General features: G+C 31.8%; 4 protein-coding genes and 1 long non-coding RNA gene across 7 annotated transcripts; 2 read left to right on the top strand and 3 right to left on the bottom strand.

Annotated features, from left to right (window-relative positions):
* Window positions 1-209: 209 nt before the first annotated feature.
* Window positions 210-5867, bottom strand: LOC108453143 (pyrophosphate-energized vacuolar membrane proton pump-like). The gene is made up of 8 exons (XM_017751082.2): window positions 5399-5867; window positions 2923-3497; window positions 2442-2821; window positions 2000-2086; window positions 1587-1917; window positions 1042-1452; window positions 816-875; window positions 210-733 (listed from the first exon to the last, which is right to left on the bottom strand). Exons 1-8 carry the CDS (start codon window positions 5646-5648, stop codon window positions 527-529), a joined length of 2301 nt encoding a protein of 766 aa, XP_017606571.1. The 5' UTR covers window positions 5649-5867; the 3' UTR covers window positions 210-526.
* Window positions 5868-6515: 648 nt separating this feature from the next.
* Window positions 6516-8788, bottom strand: LOC128280839 (uncharacterized). 2 transcript variants are annotated; one of them, XR_008271024.1, is made up of 5 exons: window positions 8595-8788; window positions 8198-8529; window positions 7646-8097; window positions 7103-7457; window positions 6516-6963 (listed from the first exon to the last, which is right to left on the bottom strand). It is a non-coding gene; the product is annotated as an uncharacterized LOC128280839 (long non-coding RNA). The 2 variants fall into 2 exon arrangements; XR_008271023.1 differs by having other exon boundaries at window positions 7646-8529.
* Window positions 8789-11928: 3140 nt separating this feature from the next.
* On the top strand, window positions 11929-12379 carry LOC108451371 (basic blue protein-like). Its single transcript, XM_017749066.2, has one exon. The coding sequence runs from the start codon at window positions 11971-11973 to the stop codon at window positions 12328-12330; it is 360 nt and encodes a 119-aa protein (XP_017604555.1). The 5' UTR covers window positions 11929-11970; the 3' UTR covers window positions 12331-12379.
* A 2721-nt stretch (window positions 12380-15100) lies between these two features.
* LOC108451372 (chemocyanin-like) lies at window positions 15101-15480 on the top strand. The gene is made up of 2 exons (XM_053018614.1): window positions 15101-15197; window positions 15281-15480. Exons 1-2 carry the CDS (start codon window positions 15101-15103, stop codon window positions 15478-15480), a joined length of 297 nt encoding a protein of 98 aa, XP_052874574.1.
* Window positions 15481-15694: 214 nt separating this feature from the next.
* Window positions 15695-19422, bottom strand: LOC108451903 (uncharacterized). 2 transcript variants are annotated; one of them, XM_017749609.2, is made up of 12 exons: window positions 18996-19422; window positions 18830-18905; window positions 18321-18406; window positions 18138-18231; window positions 17969-18045; window positions 17726-17853; window positions 17548-17619; window positions 17337-17407; window positions 17047-17122; window positions 16763-16906; window positions 16580-16666; window positions 15695-15905 (listed from the first exon to the last, which is right to left on the bottom strand). In XM_017749609.2, the coding sequence occupies exons 1-11, from the start codon at window positions 19242-19244 to the stop codon at window positions 16627-16629; spliced, it is 1113 nt and encodes a 370-aa protein (XP_017605098.1). In that variant the 5' UTR covers window positions 19245-19422; the 3' UTR covers window positions 15695-15905; window positions 16580-16626. The 2 variants fall into 2 exon arrangements, with proteins under 2 accessions (XP_017605098.1, XP_052874644.1); XM_053018684.1 differs by having other exon boundaries at window positions 18333-18406.
* Window positions 19423-19823: the final 401 nt, after the last annotated feature.

Below are 19823 nucleotides of genomic sequence, written 5' to 3'. Positions count from 1 at the left end.
AAACAATGTTGCCTTTAGACACCAAAATATATAAACTTTTATCAAATTCAGGTAACAAATTAGGAAAAAATGTTAAACCCAATTATCAAATTATAAATTAAACCATTTAAAAATAACAAGACATTAGTTATCATCAAATTAGCCATTAATCAAATTAAGCTCATCCTTAAGCTCCCATTTTCATCCATACCCCTAAAGAGACTCCGGAATATCAAACACGAAACAATTACACAATATGAGGCGAAGAAAAACACAAGCATGTCAAAATCTATGATACAATTTATTAACCTATCAAAAATTACGACTGTAACAAATTACACAAACAGGATACGAAGTGCCAGGTCCAATCCTAACCCATCTCAGTTATCATCATTAGCAACTATGCAAAACTAAAAAAAGACCTCATAACAAACTGTGGATGGATACAATCATGCAAGAAACTAAAAGTAATGACTGAATGGAAACAACACTATTTAAACAGAGATGCTAACCAGCCTTCCACCGTGCATTTCCAGCCATCCATTCCCTAAAAGATCTTGAAGAGTAGACCACCGTGTGTGGCGAAGAAGGGAGCAAACACAAGTGACTCGACTGCCATAAGCTTGATAAGAATGTTAAGTGATGGACCGGAGGTATCCTTGAGAGGGTCTCCAACAGTGTCACCGATGACAGCTGCCTTGTGAGGATCGGATCCCTTTGGACCTAGGGTCCTTGCATGCTCGGACACACCGGCCTGGCAATGAACATGATATAAATCAATTGGCGCAAAGAAAAGTGTTGAAGCCCATAAAGTTGTTCAAGGAAACGTCATTTACCTCAATGTACTTCTTGGCATTGTCCCATGCCCCACCAGTATTGGATGCAGAAATTGCAATCTGTCAACGAACGAAGTCAATTAACTACTATTAATGATTTAAAATGGACCTACTTTCGAACCAAAATCAGTCGAGCTTTCAATAGTAACTTACAAAAATTTTCTTATAGATTGCATAGTAACCATTCATAAATAAACCAAAGGAAAATAAATCGTGAATTTGCTACCTGAACACCGGAAACAAGAGCCCCAGCAAGGACACCAGAAAGAGTCTCTACACCAAAGAAAGTTCCAACAATGAGGGGAGTAAGCATAACAAGGGCACCAGGAGGGATCATCTCCTTGATAGAGGCATCAGTTGAGATTTTGACACAGGTAGCATAATCGGGCTTGGCATGACCCTCCATGAGACCGGGAATGGTGTTGAACTGTCTGCGAACCTCCTCAACCATCTTTAAAGCAGCACTTCCCACACTCTTCATGGTCATTGCAGAGAACCAGTAAGGAAGCATGGCTCCAACTATTAAACCAATGAAAACTTTTGGGGTCAAGACATCTACGGTCGTGATAGCAGCACGGCTCACAAAGGCACCAAATAGAGCCAAAGACACCAACGCCGCTGACCCAATGGCAAATCCCTGGAAACATACAAGGATAGTTCATCAAACACGGTACTTTCACTTATGCTATACTAAAATTTAAGTTAACAGCTTTTGAAGTTAAGATCACTTTTGTAATAACAGCCCCTGGGAAAGATAACTAAATGCAGTACCTTTCCAATGGCAGCAGTGGTGTTTCCAGCAGCATCAAGAGCATCAGTTCTCTCACGAATGCGATGGCTCATACCAGCCATCTCAGCTATACCTCCAGCATTGTCACTGATGGGACCATAAGCATCGATAGCCAACCCAGTTGCAATGGTGCTCAACATTCCAAGGGCAGCAACTGCAATCCCATACATAGCAGCAAAGCTAAAACTAACAAAAATACTGATTGCTATGGCAAAAATTGGGATGATCACAGATTTGTATCCTAAAGCAAGGCCAAATATAACATTGGTTGCTGCTCCCGTCCTGCAAGAGTCGGCAACATCCTGCACAGGGCTGCAAATACAGGAAATAATCAATTAAGATGCAAAAACATGAATACCACTATAAATAATTAGTCAAAGCACTATTCCCATACCTGTAAGCATTGCTGGTGTAGTACTCAGTAACAAAACCAATAATAAGTCCAGCCCAGAGGCCAACACCCACGCACAAAAATAGTTGCCTGCAAATCAAAATCATTTTACAAGCATGAGGAAAGCAACTACATGAGAAATAGGATGCTAAGAAAAGAGATACTGCATGCAAACTTCTGCTTCAGGTCTTTTCTGAAGTTCATTATAATATTCATGTTATTAGGGTACAAGCATACCAAGTCAATTTTCTCAAACTATGCTGATTTTAAGAAACTAATTAGCCCAATATCAACTGGTAACTCACCAAAAGATAATAATAAGTTAATCTTTCCTAATCTCACAAAATTAGGAGCATGCCTGTGTTATAGTATGCATCCAGCAGGAAATTCAAGGAATGCTACTTTTACAACATGAATGTTATCTATAAGAACCATGTAAACTTACCAATTCTTAACAACTTTCTGAACCCCAAAATTGTAAATGGTGAAGGAAGATGGCACACCAATCCAAGTAACAATTGCGATTCCTACTGTCATTAGAATAGTGGATATGATGAGCTGCTTCTTCAAAGCTGGTTCAATTTCCTTGACAACCTTGATTTCGAACAAATCCGTAGCAAATAGGGTTGTGATCAAACAGACAAGAATACCAACAGAACTAATGAGCAGAGGATACAACATGCCCGTGAAGTCATGGTTTATTCCAAAGGAGGATATAGAAGCTACAACAAGAGCAGCACAGGAAGATTCAGCATATGAGCCAAATAGATCAGACCCCATTCCAGCAATGTCCCCGACATTATCACCAACATTATCAGCAATGACCTGATTAATAAAAAAAATTTATATCATTTTAGGGTTCTATGCGAGTTACTTTCAGAAAGATGATCAAAAAACTATTTTCCAAAAAAAATAACGAGGCTTACAGCTGGGTTTCTTGGGTCATCTTCTGGAATATTCCTTTCAACCTTTCCTACGAGATCAGCACCGACATCAGCAGCCTTTGTATAGATACCACCACCAACTCTTCCAAAGAGTGCCATAGAGGATCCACCAAGACCATAACCAGTAATAGCCTCAAAAAGGCCTTCCCAGTCATCACCATAGTACAGCTTGAATAGATTGATGGCAATGTAAAGTACCAATAAACCATTTGCTGCAAGGAGAAAACCCATTACTGCACCAGATCTAAACGCAACAATAAAAGCCTTTCCGACACCTTTTCTTGCTTCCAAGGTTGTTCTTGCATTGGCATAGGTAGCAATTTTCATTCCAAGGAATCCAGAAAGAACTGAAGTGATGGCACCTAGCAAGAAGGATACAGTACTGAAGATAGCAGTCGCAAGAGCTGGTTTGCACATCTTCTCCTTATCATAGGTGCAAGGCTGGCTCTTCATGCTGAAGCCCTCGACAGAGCCCAGGAAGAGGAAAATCAGAATAGCAAAAGCAATCATGAAGATGCCAACATACTGATATTCAGTAAAAAGAAAGGATGTTGCACCTGTTACACCGATACATCCACAGGTTAACTGAGAGATGATCAAGAATCATGCACGAGACTAAATCTCGCAATGAGCACAAATGCAGGATAATGCATCACCACGAATTGAAGAACTGACTTGTGCATGAAACTAAGACCAGAGCAACAAGGCTTAGGATTTTACTCTTTAGTACTAGAAAGTTCAATAATGCATCTCCCAAATAGTTCATGATATTGAAATCTTTTTCACAAAAAAAGGGTAACAAAAGCATCATCATGTATATACATAAGCATTTCTCAACTTTAATTATTTTGAAATAAATAGTTACGTTATTATTAAATAATATATTATAATCATAGTTATCAATTAATATATAACTCCTAGATTATCAATATATTATCTTTGTTGTTGTAATTGTCGTATTGAAATGTATTAGTGTCAATAATAAAATTTCATTTCTATTATCAAATTATTTAGTTACTGGTGCTAAAACATTTGGAAAATTTCAAATGCGAAACTGACAAACTATTTAACCCTTACAGAATAAAAGCTGCACAACAAGTTCATAAAACAAGTTTCCAAACCTTAAACAGAATAAAACAGAAAATATCTTTATTAAATTATTATCTTTTTTGTTTACAAAAGTTGGAGCAAGGAATAAGTATCAATTATGTAAAAGGCTCCAACAATATTCTATGCTGATATTATATTCTCAATTATTATTATTGCTTTAAAAAGAAAATTATCATATACAACTTTAATGAAAATTGTTATAACTTCAAAAGTGAAATCATCGATGACACATATTCCTTCACATATATTAAAAAAAGTGAGACGTGAGATAATAATTTGTTAACCCCAAGCTAATTTTCTTGATCCCACTGGAAAGTTAAATCTTCCATTGTCAGCATACAAAAGAAACTTTCAAGAAAAGGAAGATAAGGAAAACAAGCCACGTGTAGCACATGTGCAAGGGAGGCTAATAATTCTAACATACATGGAGGGCAAATGACCTTTATTTGCATAACACAACGTATAATAACTTCCAGTAACATCAAAAATAAAGCCTGTCCCAGTTATAACTCCATACCGAACTCCAAAAAGAATCAATCTTATATCCAATTAAAAGAAGATTAATTAAAACTAAATTAAATGTAAATGGAAGACTCTATGAACTGGGAATTGGTGGCCTGTCTAGTCGGGAAGATATATATATTGAACCAACTGATAAAAAATTGATCTAATTATTATGTTACTATTTTATGAAAAATTAGTTTGTATTTAATATAGTTTTATTGAATTAAAAATAAATTAATTATACATTACCTTTTTAGTAATTATACATTAGTACAGTAATATAACTTTAACCAATGCCACTAAGCACCCAATACCATTCCCTTAAACTAAAAACTAGATGAAATATATTTTTAATTTTTAATTTTTATAAAAGAATTCGATTTTTATTACTGATAGTTTCCTTGATGGTGTGCAAAGAATTCAAAATTCAACCCAACTCATTTAAGATGAAAATAATTAAACAAATACTTACCTTTTAAAAACTCGCTGTTTGAGCTTCATCACAAATTCTATAATTTAATTGCAACAAAATAAAAACCTCTAAATTAAAAATTTAAATTAAACCGTTGATTACCTCCTGGTAAAGTTAAACTTTAACAAGAATTACGTACTTAAAATTTTAACAGAATAACGAAGTTGAGCATTAAAATAACTAAATTTTAATTTCCATGTTAACTAAATGGCTTATTATTACGTTCTAAACTTGTGAATTGTGATTATCAGTGGTATAATGTTTTCTTGAAAACTCTTGGCACTGAAAATCTAACACGAAAGATTAAAGAAAAGAATTCTTCAAAAAAAGATTAAAGAAAAGAAAAACAAAAAAAAAAATCTTAGATCTAACCTTCAGAGATAGCGTTTTGAATATCAGCGCACTTGGTGACAACGCTATGGTCATTGATTCCTTCCTCTTCCTCAATCAAGTAATCACCGTAACCATTCTTGCTACTATTCGCCGACGACGCATGGCGCTCGGAGGTAAGCTTCACGCGCGACACCATCACCCACTGCACCAACGAGAAAGCTATTCCAATCACGGCGCACACTGGCACCACGATCTCCGTCGCCATCTCCGACAACATCGCCGCCCCCATCGCCACCGCAGCAGAAAAGAGTTATGTGAAGTGAGTTGAGCTGAGCTGAGCTGAGCTGAGTTAAATTGAATTGAATTGAGCGGTTTTGGTTTTGAAGGTTCAGGTGAATTTATCGTAACGAGAAATGCGGAATATATTTTTTATTTTATTTTAGAAGATAGGAATTACCTGTACACGAATCTATCATAATAACTTTAGAACCTTCGTTTTAAAGCTTGGTTGCTTGTATGATTATCGTATCTATAGATGATAAACGGTGATTGATGGAGGAATCAGCGCGTACTTTAGACGCATAAATGTCAGGAATTTATTTTATTTTCATTCGATGCGCCACGTAGCTCGTAAATAGCTATATAATATTAGTCCTATAATAAATTCCTTTTAAGTTTTTTTTTTTTTTTTTATGTCTAAATATCTTTCCCACCTCCACTCAATCTTTATCTTCTTGAATTCCACTAATTAATTAATTAATTTTTGTTTTTTATTTATTAATAAAAATACAATATCGCATTTTAACGGTCTCTATTTCTTCTCTAAATATCTTTGGATCTTTCCGTTTGCTCAGCCTGAACAGTGATGTCGATTTGATTGCCTCAAATTATCATTTATTTTAATTACATTGTTTTACGATTTTTTTTATTTATTAATGCCGACAAGACTCGAGCTTCAATATGAAACGTAAACTACAAATTTTGAATAGTAAATCGATCCATACTGATTTTTTTTTAAAAAAGGAAAAGAAAATTCTATTCGCAAATGGCAGATTATTCCACTCTAATCAACAATTAAATCATCTATATATCCATTAATTAATCATCTTCCATTTATTCAAATTGCTTAATGGATGAAATTTGTATTTGACAAAAATTATTATGAAAATGTCAAATTTAATAATAAACAAATAATCATAATCAAATCAACTATAAACCCAAAATAAATACTAAAAAATTAACTTCATTATTTTTAAGTACCAAAATTAAAATAAAAATTAACACAAGTACCACATTAGCACAAAAATACTACGGAAATTCAGCTGTCATGCACCCTGCAAGAATACATTAGTACCTATTCGTTCACCACGAAGAAATTGAAGACTACATGCCTTTCTACCAAGAAAAGCTATTTTCCCATCTGGTTTCCCATTTCTAATTCTTCAATGATAAATCCATTTGACAGCTAAATTTCCTTATCATTAGCATCCTTGGCATCCATTTCCACAACAGTTATCTTCTTTTCATTGGCTAGTAAGCTAGGCGGTTCCATCTTCATAGCATCCCCTTCTTTATCCTTACACTTTCTCTTCTTTTCCCTCTTCCTTTAAGAAGAAAACATTGTCATTTGCTAGCAAAGCCAACTCAGGCATCAAGGATATATATATCATAAATTAGAAATGAGAAAACTGCAATTGGAGTATGGCTATTCACAGTATTGTGAGTCTAAGGATAAACACCTACTTGTGATTATCTTGGTTTTGAGTTTCCTTATCCTCCACTGCTACATCCTCGGTCACAGTGTTCAAATTTGAACTACTATTCTGGACTTCATCCTCTTTGGTAACATTGTCTTCGAGTGTTTTATATTCAAAATGTTCCTTTCTTTTCCTCTTTAACTTAGCTCCATCTTCAGCACCCACTTCTCTGGAAGCCAGCAAGTAGTCATTACTTACAAGGCAATTTGCTTGTAAAGCATACAACTAAGTAGACAAGCTTTTTCAATGCGATGATCAGTTCCTGGTAATCTTTCCTCCTTTGCCAGAGCTCTTCACGAAGCTCATGCTTTTGTTTTTCTCCATGCCTATTCCCTGATTTACTGCAAGCCAGTAAGAATTAACAAAAAGTCAAACACAATCCTATGAAGCAAACTACCATATCTTAAACAGATGATAGTTGGCACCCATGGCTCGCCTTCAATAATATAGTTACTTTAGATATTGCATCAAATTTCAATATCATTTGATAGATTTATCTCTTTCTATTAAAGTCATAGAACAATCTTACCATTCAAGCTCAACACCTCTCACAGCATTAGTCCCTTCTAACATGGTAGCATCATCTTCAATCTCATTGTCATTATGATTATCTATTTTTTTCTAGCTATTTCCTTCACATCAGCTTTTCCACTCTTCGATGCAGATAGTGAGGAGATGGGCAACGTAACTTCAAGTTCACTGTCCAATACTTCCATAGTAGCAGCAACACCACTAGTGAAATCCATTTGCTGAGAACTTCCCTCATTTTCAGATTCACTGATCTGGTATTTCTTCTTACGCCTTCCTTCGCCAGAAAATTCTTGAGAAGATGAGACGAATTCCGGATCATCATCGTCAATAAAACTACCGCCATACTCACTTTCTTCGCTTTTATCCGATCTTTCTGTTTTTGTTTCTGCAATATCTTCCCCATATGATTCTCTAACCAACATAGTTAACGTAAACAGTAGAAAAGAACTCCTATGCCACAAAGAACATGAAGTAAATTCAAAACATAAAAAATCCAAAAAAAGATACAATTCATCATTATGATGAATAAGGGAAGTAGGCAGATATTAACCAGTAAGATGAACAGTTCGAAGGCCGATAGTAGAGAAGACAACTTTATCAGATTCCTCAAATTCCAAATTCAATTGACAACACTCTGACTTATCAGGAAACAAACTGCAGAGAATGGCATCTTATTCCCCACATTATGAACTATGACTTTCTCTACTCCATTACCCATTCCTAATGTCGCCTCACAATCACATATTTACGTTCATTTTCTTATCAGATATTGGGAATCAGCCATTAACTCAAGAATAGTGGAAAATTTTATCAATAGTACTTGGGATAGATGAAACCTTGCATTTAGAGGTGCATGAGTGAAAGGTTGCCCAGGTTTCACTCCTGCCAAAAAAATAAATGTCACTTTACAACAAAAGTAAAAATGAAACAAAAAATTAAGAACTGACCCCAAAAAGCCATTGAAGAGCCAAGAGATCACAGTGGTGACTTCCAACAAGAATTAAGAAAATTTATTAACCCTTATTTATAGTGTGAATTGTGAGGGAAACTGAGGGATTTGAAGCGTCTCTGCGCTCTGCCCTTCTTAATGCTATTTAAAAAGAAAAAAAAAAACAAAACAAAATTTAAGTCCATTCGGCAAACTCCTAAGTCCTAAAAGTTGGATAAAACAATATTTATTCCATAACTTAGTCTTTTATTTTATCTTAGAGCTCAGTAATTTTTCTTACATTAATCTTAAAATTTTGTAATATTTTTAATTTTAGCTCCTGTAATGATATCATACTTTGATATTATATCACGTCATCGTAAGAAAATTTTGTATTTTTTAAAAAAATTTATATGATGGTAAGATTTAGGATTAAAGTATCACATCATCATAAAAATTAAATTTGAAAAAATTTATCATTCTCAGGCATTAATATAAATCCCACAAAAATTAAAGAATTAGGTTTGAGAAAAATTGTTAAATTTAAAATTAAATATTGACTTATTTCAAGATAAAATATATATGCTTTCTTCAAAACCCAGGCAAAGTTTTTAATTAAAAATCTTGAGTTTTATGATGGGATTTTTTGAAGGTTTTTTCTTCTTCATTTCATTTCAGTGTAGTTAAAATTAATGAAGTATTAAAATATGTTTAAAAGTTATTATATATTTTAGCATACTTCGAGATTCTTTGTTAGTATGTTGAATATAATATTTAAAATTAATGTTTATGCAAAAAATAATAATAACTAAAGGATATATATCTCTAAACTTTGAGAAAAAATAATTAAGTCCTTTTCATAGAAAAATATATTCAATTAAGTTTTAAACTCTCAAATTATATATGAAGTAAATCATTTGACCAACATTTTCATTTTTGACTGTTACAGTGTTTAACATGTCGATTAATGACGTAGTGTTTCATATCAACAATAGTTGCTAATATATTAGTATCATGTCAGCTATCACATCAACAAAAAAAAGTCAAAAGTAAATAGAAGTATTTTTTTATAAAAATATCAAATAAAGTTCAAAAGTTTAAAAAATTAAAATTAATAAAAAATCAATTAAAAGTAAGTTTAGAATAAATATGGGAGAATCATATATCCAAATTCTTGAAGATAATTTTTCTAAATTATATAAAATTTAAAATATATATATTTTTATTTTTATTTAAAATATTATATGTGTATAAATGCTTTAATTCTATTGCTACCATTTAATATATATTGAAAATAATAAATATAAATAAATTTATTTTTCAAACTTTATTTAAAAAATCAAATGCTTAAAACAACTATGGTATACATTTTAATCATTTGGTGGCACTTCCACTGATTTGAAGCACTGGTTAATTTAGTATCGATTGACTCTGAAAATGTATACCAATTATGGTATTTGTATACTTAAATCACTTGGATGGTTTATATAAGAGAATAGTTGATAACTCAAAAGTTGTGGACATGATTGTTACTTTTTTTATATATAAAGTTTAAAAACTAAATTTATGATAGCATAGGTATGTTCTTATGGCACGTTTTCTCTTTTGATTAGGGTGGTTTTTTTTTTTTTTGCATGTTTTCTTCTTGGGGTGGGTTTGTCGAATGTGGGGTCTAGATTACAATCATGGAAGAAGAAATCGCAAATCTGAGGATTGATGAAGGAGAGGAGGAGGCTTGGCAAATCCTGTTAGAGACCAAGGTTGAAGGTTTATGAATACCATTTGGTTGGGAGTTTTCTAATTGCAAGCACGATTCAGTTCCAAGCGATGAGGACTACGTTGGTTAATATCTAGCACCCTTTGGGGGTTCTATTTCAAATTTGAGTGATAAACTGTTTTTATTTCGTTTTTTTATGAGGTGGACGTTGGTAGGGTAGTTTATGGGAGTCCATGGACGTATTTTTTGTTGGTTTTTAGGTACAGATTTATGATTTACCCAATGGATTGATGTTTGAGGCGTCGGTAAAGTTTTTGGAAATTTTATTGTGAAATTCCTAGACTATGATGCGAAAGGATCAACTCGAAGCTTTCAAGGTTATATGAGGATTCGAGTACGTGTGGATATTTAGCAACCTCTGAAACGAAGGAAGCGAATAGTTATGCCTAAGAGAAACGAGGTTTATGCGAGATTTCAGTTCAAGCGCTTATCACTTTTCTGTTTTCTTTATGGTCGATTGGGACATCCCGACGAGCACAAATAGTGAAGAGTGTCTGGCTACAGGTAGGAAGGGAATCGGAAATTCCTAATTTTGGGGAATGTGATAAGGATAAAGCTAGTAATCATGGGAATTATACTAATTTGAATTTTGATTTCTCCCTTAAATTGGGCCTTGATGATAGGGGATTTGATTTGGAGGATAGCCCAAGGGACTTGGAGGACGAAAAGAACGACCAAGTCTTGTTTTTTCAGTTTGTACAATTTCTAAGGGTATGGATTATGTGCAAGTTTCTGTCTCACAAAAAGATATATCAGGTAGGCTCTGCTATGTAGGCCAGCTGTGTCTAATGAAAATCATATGTTGTAACGTTCATGGATTGGGGAATCTATGAAGTTGTTCGTCGTTAAAATAACTTACAATAAAATTTTAACACAATTTAGTGAAGTTGGAAACATCTAGAGGAAGATGGTAGACGTGATATTATTTACGAATCTACATTCATGGGACATGATAGGTGTATCGTAGATAAACTATTATTGGAAACTAAGAAATTGTTTGATGGTTTTGTCGATAGTGAAGTTATGCATAAGATGGAGACACGTCTGATCATCACAACAATTTTTTTTTTTAAATAACAACTTGAGATATAAGTTAAAAAAAATAAATTTGGAAGACATTATAATAAGCATCATTTTAATAAAGTGTTGAATGTACCAAACATATTTTTTTTAACTTTCTCGAGATTTTAATCAACATTTTTTTCGACATATAACATTAATAAATTTGGAAGACATTATAATAAGCATCATTTTAATAAAGTGTTGAGTTTACCAAACATATTTTTTTAACTTTCTAGATTTTAATCAATATTTTTTCGACATATAACATTCTCATCAAAATAATTTTTGTCTTTTAGAAAAATAGATAGTTTGAATTTATCTCTTTTAACTATTTTTATTGACCATGTTGTATTTAATAACATTTAATATGAATATCCAAATAAATAAATGGTGATTGTACTGCATAAAAGGAGATTTATGAGGCAAATTAAAATCCTTATACGTTTCCAAATTCATTGATTATTTTTCTGAAAAATAAAGGCTATAAAAAGGGCGAACCCATTTAGATCACAAATTGTACCTCTAAAATTCAAAGTGTAAAGAAAACATAGAAGAAATGGGCCGAGAAAGAGGCAGTGCAATGATTTGGTTGACTCTAATGTTATGTTTTCAGAGCAGCTTTGCAGCCACTTTCATGGTGGGTGATGCTTCTGGTTGGGGTTTCGATGTGAACAATTGGCCCAAGGGAAAAACCTTCAAGGCGGGTGATGTCCTTGAATTTACGTATAATCGAGCGAATCACGACGTTGCAGTAGTAGATAAAGAAGCATATGAGTCGTGTAAAATTCCACAAGAAGCTCCAGTTTTCGAGACGGGAGATGATCTTATTCCGCTTAAAAAGGGAGATAACTATTTTGTATGTGGTTTTCCAGGTCACTGTGAAGGTGGCATGAAAATAGCTATTACTGCTACGTAGTAATCTCGATTCGTTATTTTACAATAAATATATAAATAAATTTCTCTTCTCTTTTTTTTTTCTTTCTTATTTCCTCAATAATTCAACAATGAAGACTTCAGTTAATATATTTAATATTTATATAATATCAAATTTTCTGACAAAATTAACTTAATTAACCTAATACATTAAAACCGGGTTAAGGATGTATTGGCTGAGCAGAAAAGCGAAAAAAAAATTCAATGTGCTTGATAACAATGGTAGATATTATTTTTTATCTTCATGCATAAAAATTAATCTTTCCAAATTAAAAAAATAAGAACAGAACAAAGGATGAGTATATGATAGTTCAACTCTACTAAACAATAGATGATTAAAATTTTCCATTTTTCCTCTCAACCACAATCGCGGGAAGAAAAATTATATTTTCTATTTTTCTACCCTTAAAATTTTCATCTTTTAAGTTTTCTTTCCACTCTGCTAAGTAAAGTTTAAGATAGTTAATTTAGCTAATTTAATCATTTTTAACTACTTAATAATAAATGACTTATATTTTTATATAAAAGTTGTATATCAACATATAATACTGTAATATAAACTATATATAATATCGTATTCATATGATAATTTAAAATTATTGCCTAAATGAAATTTATTTGTATTGCATACAATGTTTTAAAAATAAAATTAAAAGATCAACTAATTTTTGTTTTCAATTATCAATTTAAAATTATTTATTTAAAATTTTAATTAATTTAATTAGTTAAATCGATTTCACCTTTTAATTAGTTAAATCGGACATGCTACAATTTTGTACACAACTTTTGCATAAAAATGCAAACTAAAAATGTGGAGCCAATAAGTTTTATTTAAAAAGTTTCAATTTTTGTATGTTTATTGAATAGAAATAAAATTTATTAACTTTTTTATTCAACAAAATTTTAGTTTTCGAGACTTAATTTTAGATGGTGTGACCCACTTGAGTCAACACTCAATTTTGAAAATGAGATTAGAGATATGTTTGCTTGAGAATTGATCTAAGAGTCTTTGAGATTTGATCTTGGGTCGATAAGATTCATTTCAAGAATTGTTGAGACTTGATCTTGACCAAAAAAATTAATTTTCTTCGTGTTGACAGAATTAAATTAGAGAAGATTTGATCCAAAGGTCTTTGACACTTTGATTTAGATGGATACAACTCGTGTTGTGGCTCTTGAAAATATGTCCAAAATCCTGGAATTAATGATTTAATTTTTATTACATGATTTTTGGAAATTATTAATTACATGATTTAATTTTATTAATTGTTTTTGTCACCTAAGGCCTTGTTTCATTGAAAATTTAAATAAATTGAAAATTAATATTTTGAATGATTTAATTTTTACACATGTCTGTAATTCAAAATAAAAATTATTTGGTAGAATGTTTTTTTTAAATATGGAAAATGATAAGTAGATAAGAATTATTTATCACTTAATGGAGAATATTTTCAATTAATTTAATTCAATTTTATTTAATTAAATTTTGATTTACTTTATTTATTTGCTAGTGTATCAATATTTATTTATCTCATTTAACTTATTTTGTAAATGCGTAAATATGTAAGTTTTTATAGATTTATTTTAATTAGTTAGTTAATTTGGTCCAATTTTAATAAATTTATCTCATAATATTTGTGTAAATATTAAGGTTAAATTTGTTGAATTTTTAGAATTAAAGCTAAAATGACAAAATATATAAACATAAAAAGCTAAATTTATTATACCAATCAAAATTATATACGTAAAGATGAGTATTTATTAGGTAATATAAAATCCTTACATTAGTTTCAAATTAATGCAGAAATATTTGATTTTGAGGTTACCAAATTCATTGATATTTCAACCAAAAAACAAAAATAATGTCTATAAAAAAAGACAAACATTTAGATTATAGATCATAAAATAATTTCTAGTTGATAGTTGATTGTTGATTGTAGTGGCTGGTTTGACCAACTGATTCTATTAACTGTTTATTTAAAAGTGTTTAGTTAAACTTAACTGATACGTGTAAAATGACAAATAAAGACATAAAATAGTAACAAATTTAACAATAAAACAAGAGTTATAAAATATCCAAATAATAACAATAAAATAGTATCAATATAATAGTGAAATGACAAAAAACAACAGCAAAAACAATAGTTTTTTTTGCAAATTCGGGTCGAGCCGTGTTCAGGCAAAAAAAGCTTACTCAAGGCCTAGCCTCTTTAGAAAATTGCTCTTATTTTTTTTGCCTAAACTTATTTTTCGGACTTATATTTTTGTCCAAACTTTTTATTTTTTGGGCCGGCCCAGCTCGACCATGATCAAGTCTAGATACATGTCAATATTGAATTTAAACTTTTTTTAATATCAGAATTTATTTTTAATATTTTTTTTTAGATTTGATTAGAATTAAAATAGCAATTGAATATTTTTTTTGTAAAAATTAGATAATTTAATTTGACATATATTATTTTTTTATCATTACAGTGCCGAGGAAAATTACATTTGATACGAGTACGTAATGTTGAAAAAAATAAAAAAAATGCTGAATTTTGTTTTTTCTTTTGGATGTTGATTGTATGGTGAAGAAGAGGATCAATTAGGTCATATAAAATCCTTATTCGTTGATTTCAAATTAAATGAAAAAGATTTGGCTTTGGGATTTACCAAATTCTTGTTTTTTTTTTCTTAAAAATGATGGCTATAAAAAGGGCAAACCCATTTAGATCACAAATTATTCGTAGTGTAAAAAGAGCATAGAAGAAATGGGCCAAGAAGGAGGCAGTGCAATGATTTGGTTGACTCTACTGTTATGTTTTCAGAGCAGCTTTGCAGCCACTTTCATGGTGGGTGATGCTTCTGGTTGGGGTTTTGGTGTTAGTAATTGGCCTAATGGCAAAACCTTCAAGGCTGGCATATTTTTTTATGTGAAAATATATTTGCAGAATTTAAGTATAATCGACCGAACCACGATGTTGCAGTGGTAGACAAGGAAGGTTTTGAAGCATGCTACGTGGCAGACGATGCTCAAGTATTTGAGACGGGAGATGACCTTATCACCCTTCAACAAGGACATAACTATTTTGTTTGTGGCTTTCCCGGTCACTGTAGTAATGGAATGAAAATAGCCGTCACCGCTACATAATCTCTCTCTGTCTATATATATACCATATACATGGGATGACATCCATTACAATATAACTTAATAAATTATTTAATTTTCTTCTCTTCTTTCTCATTTCACTAATAATTATTCTTTGTATCTGTTTTATGATCTATATCTAGAGATTTATCACCTCCAAAATTAGAACCTTGAAAAATTTTCACTTTTTTATTCATATATTAGATACCATAATCAATTTAATTTTATTAATAAAATGTTTTTATTTTATATTTCAATTACATAACCAATTTCATCCGATTTGAAAGGTCTTATGCAAGTCACTGAGCTTAAAAATGTTTGTCCTGTGCTGTGCATTGGATATATAGAAATACATCATCTAAACTACAAATCTATACAATAGTTTTAGTTAATCAGAAAATTACATTGCTCTGTTTTCTGTAAAATACCTGCAGGAAATATGAAATAAGTAGTTTTAGATACAAAAGATTTGCAAGCAAATTTTTGTATAAGCTTCATATGTTTTTGAGTTTTGCAAGGAAATTAATTTATATAATTTTATGAGAGTTAAATGCAATTTCATCATTTTAATAGTTTATATTTTTTATGATTAAATCAAAATTTTACCAATTTTAACTAAATTTTCAATTTTAGAGGTCCAACCCTTGACAGCTCCCCTACTGTCGCCCTGATCTAAAGGGGGCAAATAAGGCCTCTCTGCTAAAATTGCAAATTTATATTTTAAGTTAATATAATAATAAAATTATATTTTAAGCCGTAAAAGAAAAATCTCAATTTAAGTCAATTGATTCCATTAGTTATACATTATATAACATGTAATATTATAAACATAAATGATATAACATAGTCACATATAATTTAAAATTAATAAAAAAATCAGCTGATTCAATCTATTTACTTATCAATTGAGTAATTCATGGAATTAATTAAATAAATCAATTTTCAAAATCGACCCAAATAAATTAAATTTATTCGGTTTGGTTGGTTAAATTAATTCAAATCAATAAATACTCACCATTATCTAGATATCTATCAGACACGAATACTTTAAAAAGAAGATAAAGAAAGTGAACTAACATAGAAGGAATTGCAGGTAACTTACCTTGCAAGAAAAGGAAAGTCAATAGCATAAAAACAAGGGTATGCAACTTAGAAGAACATTCTCAAAGCATCGACAACTTTCTCTGGCCTGTTGGTTTTCAATTTAATGAGACCAAAAAATAAAATAAAATAAAATGAAAATGCAGAAATGAAAATGGATAATGTAAATGGAATATAGTTTTACCAGTCCTCCTGAGGCATATGACCGGCACCTTCTATCAGCTTGAGCTCAACTGAGCTCAGGTTTTGTTTCCGAAATTCTTCGGCTATTGTTTGAGGGAGGTACTTGTCCGCTAAACCCCAAGCAACCAGAACTGGTTTATCCCATCTGAAGATGAGAAAAGGGTTTTTAAAAGGGTTATATCTCCCATACGGGAGAAAGTTGCTATACAGCTATAGAGCTATACTGGTCGGGCTCGGATGTAAGTATTGGATATGAGAATAAAAATGCTAAAGAAGAAAATGTACCTTCCAGATGCAAATCCATCAGCTATTTGACTTGAGATGTCTCTGAAATTAATTTTTCTTGCTGCTTCAAGTAATGCTGAAACACCGAACTATTTTTGCATTATTGGGATTGCCTTTGAATAAAACCCGAATTAAAGGAGTTGTAAACACTGGGATTTGAAATCCGGACTTGTTAGGTGAATGCATAAACCAACTGGATTTAGTCTCAGGTTCAAAACATAATACGAGCTATGATATCATGTTAGGATTTAACCGAAAAAAGCCCGTATATGTAAGGATGAAAGACAAACCGAAGCCGGGTCCGCTGCTGGCCAAATATGGTAATCGATAGACATCAGCCTTTTCCAGCTTCAGCACATATCTGTCAAAAGACATTTACCATTTCATCTTTAGAAACTCGGATTTAGGTGAGAATAACAAATACGGATATGTATCTGCTATAACATAAGAAGAGAAATATTGTGAAAATAGCAGGGATATATATTGGAATTGGATACATACGGGCTACCTGCTTCAACAAAGCGTTCAGCTATCACAGCATTTTGAGAAGTAAATTCTCCAAAAAGTGGTATTCTGTGAGAGAAACAAAAGGACAATTTCATAATCTATGTTACTCCAACTCAATTAGCTTGTAATTGTCGGATCCAAATAACATATTCATAGAAAGATAAACCCAAACCTTAGCTGTTGGAAAAGTCCAGGAACAGGAGATGAAACTGTTAATGGAGTATTCAAAATTGCTAATTTGGATATCTTGCTGGGATTTTTCAATGCCCATGTCAATCCATATGAACCTACAACAAACCCCTTCAACCATATCCAAAAAAAAAAAAAAAAGTAAATTAGGTATGTAGATTATGTTGCCATGACTCTTCATTTTAAATCTTAAAGTATTCATGTTGGACATAGCGGATTATCAAACCTGAACCACAAGAAAGAAAGGAGACTTGACCTCCAAGACATCCAATAACTTGTCAAGTGCCTCATGGAACTCCTTCTCTGCAAATATTAACATATATAGCATTAATGGATTTACATCTGGCGCACTGTTGGTGAATTAGACGATGGTATTATCATGTAACTACGAAAACCTGTGTAATCAAACCCATATCCAGGCTGTGGTTTGTCACTGAAACCAAATCCTATCCAATCAGGTGCAAAGCAATGGAAACCAGCATCTGACATCTAATGCATAACACACAAAAGGGAAACCTCAAATTTTAAAAAAGAAAATTCAGATTATATGTCGAAATTAATATTCGAATATGTGCAACCTGAGACATTACAACTCGATAGCTATAAGATTGTGTTGGAGCCCCATGTAGGAAGACAACTGTACCACGTCGGCTTTCAGGTGACCCTACAAACCACCCAACATTACTTTCAAAACAATAACAATACCTTTGCTTGATTTCATTTTTCATTTTCAAATGAGTAAAATAATTAGCAAATGCATAAACTAAATGCAACCAAGCAATTAGACTTAAGTTCAAATATGACATTAGTATTAGGAAAATCATCCCATTCACAAACTATGGAGTTTTTACACTTGAGTTTGGACAAGTAATCCTGCATGAACACGTGATATGCAATTGAAGATTTTTATACAATTCCTATTACTACTCTTACTCTCCCTGAAACCCTTAAGTCGGAATATAATTCATGCTTAACTCGAACTCACATCCTCCTATTGTTACAACTTGCAGTAGTAATGGTACCAACCGAGCTAAAGCTCAAGCATTACAATCAAGATTTTAAATATAGGGAAAGTGTGAAGCATTACCAGTTTCTCTAACAAACCATCTAAGCTTTCCAGACTTTATGTATGAGCCATACTCCTTTCCCTTGTCTTCTATCCTCTGCAATTTTGATCCCATTAATTTTTCATCGAATATAAAATCCACAAATTTAAGTGCATAGGCGACGACGGCTATAAAAAAATTACTCACATAAAGCATTTGGCCGACATTGCCATCCTCAGCGGGGGATTCCGGCAATTGAATGGCGCTGCGGCTGGAAGGATTATCGGTGACGAAACCAAACGGAGTGAAGCCTTTCTCGTCGTTCTTCTCTTCTCCACCACTGGCTTTGGCTACGAATCTCGTCGCTCTTTGGCTGTTAATCGCTACTTTTTTGGTTGAAACAGAGAATTTTGAAAAAGCAAGCGACTGAGGAGTGAGCAGAAGATTCGTCGCCATTTTTTTTCTTTTTGCTATTTACCTTCGCCTTCTTTGCCACTGCTTTTAACGAACTAAACTCCCTCCACCATTTTTGTCTACTTTTCTCTTTAAATGTTTTGAGAAAATAAAAATAAGAGTTAAGTGTTTTGCTCATAAATTATGGACCAGAAAAACAGAGGAAAAAAATACAGTATTACTAGTTCAACACAGTCCCACGCGCTATAAGTTTTTTTTAGTGTAACGCCTCCTAAATTATTTTTATATTAAAACTAGTTAAGCTAAAATTTATGAAAAATAAATATAATTTGATTTAAATAGAGGTATCTATGGGTCGGGTTGGATTTAAGTATGATATTAAAATACTACTTATTCAAGTTTGAATTGACCGAAATCTAGGTAAAAAATTTGTCCAAATTCATTCATATCTATAAAAGACTAATATAAACCCATTTAGACCTATTCATATTATTTTTAAAATTTTTTAAATAAAATATTTTTATTTTAATATTTAATAATTTGATATTTTTATTTATTGAAATTTTGTATATAGTAATCTTAACATTATTTTAATATTTACATTAGAGTAATATTATATAT

This window comes from Gossypium arboreum, chromosome 9 (assembly GCF_025698485.1).
Source record: "Gossypium arboreum isolate Shixiya-1 chromosome 9, ASM2569848v2, whole genome shotgun sequence".
In the NCBI taxonomy this organism is placed as follows: Eukaryota; Viridiplantae; Streptophyta; class Magnoliopsida; order Malvales; family Malvaceae; genus Gossypium; species Gossypium arboreum.
The sequence above is the reverse complement of the archived record's forward strand: the minus strand, read 5'-3'. Positions and strand labels throughout refer to the sequence as shown.

Excerpts from the sequence above, each read along its gene's own strand:
- LOC108451371 (XM_017749066.2), top strand. The coding sequence starts at position 11,971 with ATGGGCCGAGAAAGAGGCAGTGCAATGATTTGGTTGACTCTAATGTTA.
- LOC108453143 (XM_017751082.2), bottom strand. The coding sequence starts at position 5,648 with ATGGGGGCGGCGATGTTGTCGGAGATGGCGACGGAGATCGTGGTGCCA. Across the intron at positions 3,498-5,398 it reads TCAAAACGCTATCTCTGAAG|GTGCAACATCCTTTCTTTTT; the intron begins GTTAGATCTAAG and ends TCGGTGTAACAG. Across the intron at positions 1,453-1,586 it reads CCACTGCTGCCATTGGAAAG|GGATTTGCCATTGGGTCAGC; the intron begins GTACTGCATTTA and ends GTATGTTTCCAG.
- LOC108451372 (XM_053018614.1), top strand. The coding sequence starts at position 15,101 with ATGGGCCAAGAAGGAGGCAGTGCAATGATTTGGTTGACTCTACTGTTA. Across the intron at positions 15,198-15,280 it reads CATGGTGGGTGATGCTTCTG|AATTTAAGTATAATCGACCG; the intron begins GTTGGGGTTTTG and ends ATATATTTGCAG.
- LOC108451903 (XM_017749609.2), bottom strand. The coding sequence starts at position 19,244 with ATGGCGACGAATCTTCTGCTCACTCCTCAGTCGCTTGCTTTTTCAAAA. Across the intron at positions 18,407-18,829 it reads ATGGTTTGTTAGAGAAACTG|GGTCACCTGAAAGCCGACGT; the intron begins GTAATGCTTCAC and ends GGTGGTTTGTAG. Across the intron at positions 17,620-17,725 it reads GGACTTTTCCAACAGCTAAG|AATACCACTTTTTGGAGAAT; the intron begins GTTTGGGTTTAT and ends TTTCTCTCACAG.